Source organism: Felis catus, chromosome C1 (assembly GCF_018350175.1).
Source record: "Felis catus isolate Fca126 chromosome C1, F.catus_Fca126_mat1.0, whole genome shotgun sequence".
Taxonomy (NCBI): Eukaryota; Metazoa; Chordata; class Mammalia; order Carnivora; family Felidae; genus Felis; species Felis catus.
In genome coordinates this window covers 52234041-52246840 of record NC_058375.1, presented here as the reverse complement: position 1 = coordinate 52246840, position 12800 = coordinate 52234041, and the positions used below count along the sequence as shown (strand labels likewise).

Below are 12800 nucleotides of genomic sequence, written 5' to 3'. Positions count from 1 at the left end.
TGAGTTTTAATGACTTTTCATCTTTCTTCTGAAAGGGAAGTTTTAGAAGCAATTTATCCATTTTCACCAACTCTATTATGCGTCTATCAATCTTTTACAGGCTTCAAAATCTGGTTATTAATGGAAGTCCTGGCACAAGACCATTAGATGTAGTTCTTAGTATATTTTAAAAACAAATGCCTAAAACTGTAACAGGTAAAAAGTTATATACCTTCTAAAGCTTTCTCAATAATCTTCAAAAATGTTTGTGATGTAAATATCTTTAACAGGAAGCAAAGAGAGAGATCTTAAAATAGTTTTACAATTCCCTAATTTGATTCAAATATAAATACATGATTTGTAAATCAGATTTCAAGAACACAAAGTAAAAAATATATTTCAAGAATTCATTATTTGTAATATTTGTAAGCCGTATTTGTAAGAATCCAATTATGTAGACAGAAGCACTGCAATACTACTATTATTTATGTAATTAATATGGATTATAAAACAAGATGGCAGAATCCCAGATAAACCTACCTTATACAAAATTTCTTTCCATCACAGTATATTTATAATGAGTGACAGGAAATTTGTATAGGAAACATTTTATTCTGTAGTTTCATAAAAGAAAGCATAATGACATCTCTCTATGAATGTTCTAGGTGTTTTATGGAAACAAACAGCCATCTATAAAACCTAGGGGTTATCTCTGTCAAATATATTAAATCTAAGCATTTTCTTGCCATGTATAAAAGCTAAGCAAACAGCTATTGGCCCTTCAGCACAGAATAGCCCTAGGGAATTCTGTCAGGAATTGTGTCCAAAAACTTTCAAAACACAGATGTATTTTAGGTCATCCTGGGGACTCATACACAAAATAAAGTTGTTTTTCTGAATTCTGGGTTCAGTCCTATTTCTGCCCTCACAAGTCAGAGGAACCATAATCATCCTAAAGTGACCATACCATGTTCTATTTTGCTACAAGAAGCAACCCAATAAAACTAGGGTCATTGAAGACTAAAGATTGACAAATCCCTCCTTGGGAAACCATAATCTTGTAAAATGGCCAGATGTAGTCTGGTACCCAGAAGTGAAAAGCAGTTCTTGCTGCTTCCTAATACATGTTATCCCATGAACTTCCCTTATCTCCACATATCACCTTGAATTTCCACTGTGGATGGCAAATGGAAAGTCTTTCATGCACACAAAACTCTTCTTAGAGAAAATAATTGTGAAACTAAAACTAAAAATCCTTTGCAAATATGACATATTACAGAAAAACAGAAGCCAATATAGTAAAAAGGTAAATAGAAACTCATTCAAACTTTACTACAGGCTTGCTATGTACTAACATTTTTATACATGCAGTACCATAAGAAAGTAATTTTATCCAATACAAAATGGGAAAAACTATTGCTTTAGACAATACTTTATCTTGAACCTAACTTTGTAGTTAGTTCTGAAGAAGAGTTTCGTCAAAACATTAACCTGTGTCATTTTATTTGTTTCTTGCCTATAACTATTCTTGTCTGTTCAGAAGCCTACAATAAAGACTTTTATATAACATTCCATCAGGGAAATGTTTGTCTGTCATTGGACCTGTATAAAGATTAAATATGATATTGCAGTAAGCCCTTGAATAGTATTATTCCTGTTGTTGTGTAGCAGATGTATTTTGTAGTCCTCATAAAATAAATAGCCACATTTATGTATCTGCCTCACATATTTGGCCTCTGAGTAAATATATAATTAGAAAAGATCAGAACAACCCCATGGGCAACATATAAAATCATTTAAAAGCATTTCTTCAGATCAATCTATTTTTGAACCCTATAATATGAGTCAAGCCTGAGGATAGCAATCTTGAAGTTTTTCTTTTTTGCAGTAGCAATATAAAGTAAGACAAACATCTAAAGCAACTTTTCCAAAGTCTTGAATTGCCTGTATTTAGGAAAAAAAAATCCACTGGCATCAATCATTTTAATTGCATATTACAAAAAAAAAAAATGTTCACATGTGAGGCATCTGGGCATTTAGAGAAGAAAGTGAAGTATAATGTCACATAACATATAAGTTACAAAGCTAATCCTCAGCTCTTAGCAATCAAGAGAAAATACATCACAATTAAAAAGACACATGTAATATTCATAGTGCTTAAGTACTGTATATACTCTAATTGGAGGGAAAGATACACAAGTTAAAAACAAATATAGAAAATCTATTATATTCCTCAAATTTGAGTTCATGTCATATTTTCAAATTAAACACTAGGAAATAAATATGTATACTTCTCTATTTCGTAGTTCAGTAAAACACATGAGTTGTAGATTTGCTTGGCTCTCATTTTCCTTAAGAATATACAAGGCAGTATCAATTGATAACCAAGGGGATGGTTTTCCTAAAAACAAACAAACAAACAAAAAACCCCAAACATCTTAAAATAAGCAATTACTACTTACTCTTTCCTATTTAAAAAATAAGTTAGTGGTTTCTTTCCCCTATGGATTTTTTTTTTAGAAATGCACATCCCATTTTTATATAGAAATATCATAGCATTTGTAACTATATATAGTATCCTTGCTAGAAATATTCTCTATTCACACTTTCTAAAACTCATAACTTTTTTTGAATTGACCAGAAAGCTGAGGTTGCAAGGCAACCAAGTAACCTGATATCCAAGGAAAAACAAACCCTTTCAAGGAGTGATGAGAGTCGAGCACTAGCTTACCTGTGGAGAGGCACTGGAGGAAAAGATGTTAGACATCATCTATGTATGTGCTGACAACTCCATAATTTGAAAATTTTTTAAATGTTTATATTTATTTTTGAGACAGAGTGAGACAGCATGAACAGGGGAGGGACAGAGACGGAGACACAGAATCTAAAGCAGGCTCCAGGCTCCGAGCTGTCAGCACAGAGTCCGAGGCAGGGCTCGAACCCACAAACTGCGAGATTATGACCTGAGCTGAAGTCGGATGCTCAACCGACTGAGCCACCCAGGCTCCCCAACGACTCCATAATTTGTATCTCCAACTAGAAACTTTTCTCTGAATTTTAAACTATAATCAACTACCTATTGGACATCTCCATTTGAATTTCTATATCTAAAACTGACCTTCCCTAATTCCTTAAAAAAACCTGTCCATCTATATTCTTCTCTATCTCAGTCTCAGTTTATAGTAATTCATCCTTGCAGTTGCCATGCCAAAAAGCTTGGAGCACCTGGGTGGCTCAGCTGGTTAAGCATCCAACTCTTGATTTCAGCTCAGGTCATGATCTTGCAGTTCATGGGTTTGAGCCCCAGGTCGGGCTCCACACTGACAGTGCAAAGCCTGCTTGGGATTCTCTCTCTCTCTCTTTCTCTCTCTCATTTCCTCCCTCCCTCTCTCCCTCCCTCCCTCCCTCCCTCCCTCCCTTCCCTCCTCGGTCTCACACTCCTCTCTCAAAATAAATAAAAAGTATCAACCACCAAATGTTGTAAGAATTTCACAAGATATACAGTTAAAACTTTTAGAATCTCTACTTTAGGAGGCAAGAAGAATGGAGCAGGGAAGAATCCTCTAGTAATAAAACAAACATTTTCTTATTATGTAAAAATAATTTTAAAAATTGATACTTAGAACAACCAACATTAAAAAGATTTCTAGGGATGGGGAGCCTAGGTGGCTTGGTCGGTTGAGCGTCAGACTTCAGCTCAGGTCATGATCTCACAGTTTGTGGGTTCGAGCCCTGCGTTGGGCTCTGTGCTGACAGCTCAGAGCCTGGAGCCTGCTTCAGATTCTGTGTCTCCCTCTGTCTCTGCCCCTCCCCTGCTCACTCTCTGTCTCTGTCTCAAAAATAAATAAAATAAACATTAAAAACAAACAAAAAGATTTCTAGGGAAAGCACCCTTAAAGACATTTTCACTAATTAAAAATTAAATAATAACCATTTTATTTTTTTATTAAAATATTTTTTAAGTTTATTTACTTATTTTGAGAAAGAGTACGAGTGGGGTAGGGGCAGAGAGAGAGGGAGAGACAATTCTGACAGTGCAGAGCCCAAAGCAGGGCTCGAACTCACAAACTGTGTGAGATCATGACCTGAGCCGAGATCAGACTGAGCCACTCAGGCGCCCCAATAATAACCATTTTAGACACTAAGAAATTAATTTGTATCTAGCATTTATATACAGAAAAGGAATATTACCAGGAAAGTAAAGATTATTAGTAACGATTGTTTAAGTCATAGGGCATAGGACTTTGGAGATATTCAAAGTTATTTGCAGTTCACATTGCCCCAAATTATGTTCCTACAGAATTTCTCTTAAACTTATTAATTTTAAAAATGGACAAATGGAAAAGCTAAAAATTAATTAGTAAGCAAAATGTTAATTCTATATCAAGAAGAAACCAGGATACACTTTGTTCTTGTTTTTAAAGGAATTAAAATAAAACTTGCTTTAAACATACACAAAAACCAACATACTTGCTTTGTAAAATATGATAACACAAAGTATAAACTAATGCTTTCTTTCTTTAACTGTATGTAACCATGTTTGTTAGGTAGATTATTTTCTTCACTAAGGCTACCAAATATGTAAGTTATTTTCAAAGAGGGCATAATTCGATATTTTAAAAAATACACAAAAAAATTAAACTTGCCTTCAACTTGACTCAGGTTTAGTGGTTTAATTGTAAGATAAACCATGGATCTCTGAGCTATCTGCATCCTATATTGATGACTAATGATTTCACCATCTTCTTCTAAAAAAAAGCAACCTTTTGACTGTACACATTGCCACTCCTGAAATGAAGGAAAAAATTTTTTTTTCAAACATTTATTAAGTGTTTCCAGCATGTAGAGTAATAAAGAGAAACCTAAGGAAGATATAAAGGAAATGTCAAATAAAGCCACTTACCTCCAGGAATTTGTGACATAAAAACAACAACAACAACAAAACAAACAAACAAACAAAACCCAACCAACCAACCAACAAACAAACCAGTCAGGACACAATTCAATTATAATTGACAGTAGTAAATTTTTACAACAAAAAATAATTATATGTGCAAAATAATAACCCTAGTTCCTAATAGTAACTGGCACATTGTTGGTATTCTATTAATATCTGACCAATGAGGGGAGGTAGACATCAATATAAACTGTATCTTGAAAGATAAGTGTAATTTAGATAATGAAAAGTTAGGAAAAGACATAATGGAAAGAAGAAATAAGAAAAAATAAAGTTTGTGAGAATGGGAGAAGCAGTGAAACAAAGTAACAAATAAATATGCTGCTACAATAACTAGGGCAGGATTGGTGCTTGCAACATAGTAAAAATGACTAAGTAAGGACTCCTAAAACTGATGCTGAAAGGAAAAGTGATGACTTTGTATTTAAAAGGTAAAGAATGTGACAACCAAAATAACAGTTTCAAGTCCAGGCAACTAAAAGAACACTGAATAAATTTTACAGCCATAGCACAATGCTGATAAACATCAGTTTTGCGAAAAACTTTTCTGTACAATTGTTTCTGCTATCTCCTGGTTAGCCAAATTCCTTCTTGTCCAAACTAACAGGTCTAAATGGGATCTCTTAACTAGAGTTAAATACAACTCGAAGATGACACCTTATGGAGAAAGTAGAAAATTCTCTATTGAACATATGAGAAATTGTGCCATTGCCACAAATGTGTACAAAAATCTTCTTCACTTGATCATTAGTGGGCTTGCCTACCTATAATGTAAAACATATTTCTGCTCTACCCATATGTATAAGTTTTTGAAATGACTTTATAAAAGATAATTTTGAAAAATTATCTGTAAGAATGGTTAGATAATAAGCTCAAGGCCTTAATAATATTAAGATAACCACTAAAAAGGTATACGTTAGCTGTTAACAATGACATAAAAAATACTATAAATTCATTATAGAAAAGTCTAATATGGTACTAAAAAGGTGAGAACAAACATAATTTCTATTGAGGTTGATTTCTCATTCACTTTTTTTAAAGGCTACATTATCCTAACATGTATTTACACATCATTTTTCTATTACACAAATGATAATTATTTTCATATTTTATATTATTTTATAGCACCAAAATACATTTAAAATTAGAAATTTAAGAATACGGAAAAAATCCCCATAATTCTACCACCCTAGTTTGATTTCTATATAATCATTCCTAATACCACCCTTACATAAAAACCTATGTTTTACATTCTAATTAACATTATTCTATGTTGTGTCTTCTCCATGTAATGTTACATCCAAAATATTTTGCTACTGAAAAATAAGAACAAAACTGGAGGAATTACATGTCCTGACCTCAAAACTCAATAGAAAGCTACCGTAATCAAAATGGTGTGATATTGGGGCTCCTGGGTGGCGCAGTCGGTTAAGCGTCCGACTTCAGCCAGGTCACGATCTCGCGGTCCGGGAGTTCGAGCCCCGCGTCAGGCTCTGGGCTGATGGCTCAGAGCCTGGAGCCTGCTTCCGATTCTGTGTCTCCCTCTCTCTCTGCCCCTCCCCCGTTCATGCTCTGTCTGTCTCTGTCCCAAAAATAAATAAAAAAACGTTGAAAAAAAAATGGTGTGATATTGGCAAAAAGACAAATATATAGATGAATGGAATAGAACAGACAGCTCAGAAATAAACTCTCACATATATATGGCCAAGTAATTTTCAATAAGGATGCTAAGACCATTCAATGGGAAAAAGGACAATCTTTTCAACAAATGAAGCTAAGAAACCTGGATATCCAAGTGCAAAATAATTAATTTGAACTCTTCTCTTATACCATACACAAATTAACACAAAATGGATCAAAGACCTAAATGTAAGTACTAAAACTACAAAACTCTAAGAAAAAAACATAGTGGAAAAGCTTCATGACAATGGATTTCGCAATGATTTCTTGGATATGACATCAAAAACACAGGTCACAAAAGAAAATATAGACAAACTGGACTTCATTAAAATTAAAAACCTTTGTGCATCAAAGAACACTATCAACATAGTGAAAAAGGCTCACAGAATGGGAGAAAATATTTGCAAATCATACATTTGAAAATGAACTAATATCTAGAATATATTAAAAACTCTTACAACTCAACAACAAGCCCCCCCCCCAAATTAAAAATGGTCATAAGGGGGTACCTGAGTGGCTTAGTCAGTTAAATGCCTGACTCTTGATTTCAGCTCAGGTCAGGATCTCACACGGTTCATGAAATCGAGCCCCGAATCATTGGGCTCTGCACTGCCACGAGGAGCCTGCTTGGGATTCTCCCCTCTCCCATCTCAAAATAAATAAATATTTTTTTTAAAAAATGGTCCTAAGACTTGAATAGACATTTCTCCAAAGAAGATACACAAGTGGCTAATAAGCACATGAAAAGATGCTTAACATCACATCATTAGGGAAATGCAAATCAGAACCACAGTGAGATACTACTTCATACCCACTAGGATGGCTATTAAATAAAAACAAAAACAAAACCCCCAAAATACATAAAATAACAAGTGCTGACAACGATGTGGAGAAATTGAAACCCTTGTGCATTGCTGGTAGGAATATAAAATGTGATGCTACTATGAAAAAGTTTGTTAGTTCCACCAAAAATTAAACACAGAATTACTGTATGATCCAGCAATTCCATTTCTGGGCATATAGTGAGAGCAGAGACTCAAACAGATATTTGTACACCCATCTTCATGGCAGCATTATTCACAATAGCCAAATGGTGGAAAGAATCCTAGTGTCCATTGGTGGATGAATGGGTAAACAAAATGTGGAATATGCATACAATGGAATATTATTCAGGCTTAAAAGGGACTAAAATTCTAACAGATGCTGCAGATATAAACCTTGAAGACATTATGCTAAGTGAAATAAGCCAGACACAAAAGGACAAATATTGCATGATTTCACTTAAATGAAGAACCTAGATTAAATTCAGAGAAAGAAAGTAGAACAGAGTTTGCCATGAGTGGAAAGAGGAGGAAATGAGGAGTCATTGCTTAATGGGTAAAGAGATTTAGTTGGGCATCACAAAAGCTAAATATGAAAGACCCACAGTTAATACCATCCTCAATGGGGAAAAACTGAGAGCTTTCCCCCTAAAGTCAGGAACACAGCAGGGATGTCCACTTTCACCACTGTTGTTCAACATAGTACTGGAAATCCTAGCCTCAGCAATCAGACAACAACAACAACAACAACAAATAAAAGGCATAGGGGTGGCTGGGTGGCTCAGTCAGTTAAGCATCCAACTTTGGCTCAGGTCATGATCTCATGGCTTGTGAGTCCAAGCCCCACATCGGGCTCTGTGCTGATAGCTCAGAGCCTGGAGTCTGCTTCAGATTCTGTGTCTCCCTCTGTCTCTGCCCCTCCCCTGCTCACATTCTGTCTCTCTCTCAAAATAAATAAACATTAAATTTTTTAAAAAAGAAAAAGACATACATTTGGCAAGGAAGAAGTCAAACTTTCACTCTTTGCAGATGACATGATACTCTACGTGGAAAACCCAAAAGACTCCATGAAAAAACTGCTAGAACTGATACATGAATTCAGCAAAGTTGCAGGATATAAACTCAATGTACAGAAATCAGTTGCATTTCTATACACCAGTAATGAAGCAGCAGAAATGCAAATCAAGGAATCAATCCCATTTACAATTGCACCAAAAACCATAAGATACCTAAAAATAACCTAACCAAGAAGGTAAAAGATCCGCATGCTGAAAACTATAGAAAGCTTATGAAAGAAACTGAAGACACAAAGAAGTGGAAAAACATTCCATGCTCATGGAATGGAAGAACAAATATTGTTAAAATGTCTACACTACCTAAAGAAATCTACATATTCAATGCAATCCCTATCAAAATAACACCAGCATTCTTCACAGAGCTAGAACAATTCTATAATTTGTATGAAACCACAAAAGACCCCGAATAGCCAAAGTAATGTTAAAAAAGAAAACCAAAGCAGGAGGCATCACAATTCCAGATTTCAAGCTGTATTACAAAGCTGTAATCATGAAAACACTATGGTACTGGCATAAAAACAGACACATGGATCAGTGGAAGAGAATAGAGAACCTGGAAAGGGACCCACAAATGTATGGCCAACTAATCTTCGACAAAACAGGAAAGAATATCCAATGAAAAAACGACAGTCTCTTCAGCAAACAGTGTTGGGAAAACTCGATGGCAACATACAGAAGAATGAACCTGGACCACTTTCTTATACCATACACAAAAATAAACTCAAAATGGATGAAAGACCTAAAAGTAAGATAAGAAATCATCAAAATCCTAGAGGAGAAAACAGGCAACAACCTCTTTGACCTCAGCTGCAGCAATTTTTTGCTCAACACATCTACAAAGGCAAGGAAACTAAAAGCAAAAATGAACTATTGGGACCTCATCAAGATTAAAAGCTTCTGCACTGCAAAGGAAACAATCAACAAAACTAAAAGGCAACCAATGAAATGGGAGAAGATATTTACAAACGACATATCAGATAAAGGGTTAGTATCCAAAATCTATAAAGAACTTATCAAACTCAATACCCAAAAAACAAATAATCCAGCAAAGAAATGGGATAAAGACATAAACAGACACTTTTCCAAAGAAGACATCCAGATGGCTAAAAGATACATGAAAACATGCTCAGTATCACTCATCATCAGGGAAATACAAATCAAAACCACAATGAGATACCACCTCACACCTATCAGAATGGCTAAAATTAACCGAGCAAACAACAGATGTAGGATGCAGAGGATGCAGAGAAAAGGGAGCACTTTTCCACTGTTGGTGGGAATGAACACTGGTGCAGTTACTACGGAAAATAATGTGGAGTTTCCTCAAAATATTAAAAATAGAACTACCCTACAATCCAGCAATTGCACTACCAGGTATTTATAAAAAGGATACAAGAATGCTGATTCGAAGGAGTACATGCACCCCAATGTTTATAGCAGCACTACTGATAATAGCCAAATTATGGAAAGAGCCCAAAGTCCATCAAAGGATGAATAAAGAAGATGTGCTATACATATACAATGGAATATTACTCAGCAATCAAAAAGAATGAAATCTTGCCATTTGCAACAACATGGATGGAACTAGAGTGTATTATGCTAAGTAAAATAAGTCAGTCAAAAGAAAGACAAATATATTATTTTACTCATATGTGTAATTTAAGAAACAAAACAGATGAACATAGAGGAAAGGAAGGAAAAATAAGATAAAAACAGAGAGGGAAGCAAACCACAGAGACTCTTAAATACAGAAAACAAACTGAGGGTTGCTAGAGGGGAGGTGGGTAGGAGATGTGCTAAATGGTGATGCGCATTAAGGAGGGCACTTGTTGGGATGAGCACTGGGTCTAATATGTAAAGTGATGGATCACTAAATTCTACTCCTGAAACCAATACTACACTGTATGTTAACTAACGTGGATTTAAGTAAGCTTAAAGAAAAAAAAAAAGATTTAGTTGAGGATGATGAAAAGTTCTGGATATGGAGAGTGGTGATGGTTGCAAAACCATATGAATGAATCTAATGAACAGAACCATATACTTAAAAATGGCTAAAATGGTAAAATTTATATTATGTATATTTTACCACAAGAAAAAAAGCCATTTTGCTAAGCAATATTCAAGTTTTTTCAATTTAACTGGTTCTATAATTACCCATTGAGTTTGTATACCATTACTTACTTGTTTCTAAAATGTTAGATATTTATGTCATTTCTAATTTCTCATCAGCATAAATAATACTAAAATGAAGACTACTTTGTCTAAATATTTTTCTTTTCATGAATAATATCCTTCAAAAGATCTTCTAGGCCAAAAGTAAGTATATTTTTTAAAATTCATTTTATTTTTTTTAATTTACATCCAAATTAGTTAGCATATAGTGCAAGATTGATTTCAGGAGTAGATTCCTTAATGCCCCTTACCCATTTAGCCCATCCCCCCTCCCACAACCCCTCCAGTAACCCTCTGTTTGGTCTCCATATTTAAGAGTCTCTTATGCTTTTGTCCCCCTCCCTGTTTTTATATTTTGTTTCTCTTCCCTTATGTTCATCTATTTTGTCTCTTAAAGTCCTCGTATGAGTGAAGTCATATGATTTTTGTCTTTCTCTGACTAATTTTGCTTAGCATAATACCCTCCACTTCCATCCACGTAGTTGCAAATGGCAAGATTTCATTCTTTTTGATTGCTGAGTAATACTCCATTTACATATATACCACATCTTCTTTATCCATTCATCCATTGGTGGACATTTGGGCTCTTTCCATAATTTGGCTATGGTTGATAGTGCTGCTATAAACATTGGGGTGCATATGTCCCTTCAAAACAGCACACCTGTATCCCGTGGATAAATACCTAGTAGGTATTTTTATTGTAGGGTAGTTTTATTTAGTTTTTTGAGGGACCTCCATACTGTTTTCCAGAGTGGCTGCACCAGCTTGCATTCCCACCAACAATGCAAAAGAGATCCTCTTTCTCCTCACCAACATCTGTTGTTACCTGAGTTGTTAATGTTAGCCATTCTGACAGGTGTAAGGTGGTATCTCATTGTGGTTTTGATTTGTAATTCTCTGATGATGAGTGATGTTGGGCATTTTTTCATGTGTCGGTTGGCCATCTGGATGTCTTCTTTGGAGGTCTATTCATGTCTTTTGCCCATTTCTTCACTGGATGATTTGTTTTTTGGGTGTTGAGTTTGATAAGTTCTCTATAGATTTTGGATACTAATCCTTTATCTGATATGTTGTTTGCAAATATCTTTTCCCATTCCATCAGCTGCCTTTTAGTTTTGCTATTGTTTCCTTCACTGTGCAGAAGCTTTTTATTTTGATTGAGGTTCCAGTAGTTCATTTTTGCTTTTGTTTCCCTTGCCTCCAGAGATGTGTTGAGTAAGAAGTTGCTGCGGCCAAGATTGCTTGCTTTCTCCTCGAGGATTTTGATGGCTTCCTGTCTTACATTTAGGTCTTTCACCCATTTTGAGTTTATTTTTGTGTATCGTGTAAGAAAGGGTCCAGGTTCATTTTTCTGCATGCAGCTGTCCAGTTTTCCCAGCACCACTTGCTGAAGAGACTGTCTTTATTCCATTGGATATTCTTTCCTGCTTTGTCAAAGATTAGTTGGCCATATGTTTGTGGGTCCATTTCTGGGTTTTCTATTCTGTTCCATTGATCTGAGTGTCTGTTGTTGTGCCAGTACCATACTGTCTTGATGATTACAGCTTTGTAGTATCGCTTGAAGTCTGGGATTGTGATGCCTCCTGCTTTGGTTTTCTTTTTCAAGATTGCTTTGGCTATTCGGGGTCTTTTCTGGTTCCACACAAAAAAGTAAGCATATTTTTAAGGCAGCATGTGTTTCCATGCTGCTTTGTAAAACAGTGATACCAATTTTACAATACCACCAACAATGTATCATGCAATAATTTTTCCACTACCATAACTTGGTCAGCAGTGTTATCATTAGAAAAACTGTGTGGTGGTGGGGAATTATTTTTTTCTTTTTTTAAAAAAATTTATTTATTTTTGAGACAGAGAGAGACAGAGCATGAATGGGGGAGAGTCAGAGAGAGAGGGAGACACAGAATCTGAAGCAGGCTCCACGCTCTGAGCCGTCAGCACAGAGCCTGACGCGGGGCTCGAACTCACAGACCATGAGATCATGACCTGAGCCAAAGTCGGGAGCTCAGTTGAATGAGCCACACAGGTGCCCCAAGGGAATGATTTTTTAAGCAATGTGTGGGTACATAATATTATAGTGTTCCACAATTTTTGTCTATATACAGTATTGCATTG

The 12800-nt window shown here is 35.3% G+C and overlaps 1 protein-coding gene across 2 annotated transcripts in view; it reads right to left on the bottom strand.

Annotated features, from left to right (window-relative positions):
* EFCAB7 (EF-hand calcium binding domain 7) overlaps positions 1-12800 on the bottom strand; it is a 45121-nt gene that overhangs the window by 15204 nt on the left and 17117 nt on the right. For both annotated transcript variants that reach the window (XM_045035958.1, XM_003990155.6), the window contains exons 7-8: positions 4626-4767; positions 2271-2380 (exon numbers count right to left, since the gene is read on the bottom strand). In XM_045035958.1, the coding sequence (XP_044891893.1) occupies positions 2271-2380; positions 4626-4767 (252 nt within the window). The remainder of the gene's footprint in view (positions 1-2270; positions 2381-4625; positions 4768-12800) is intronic.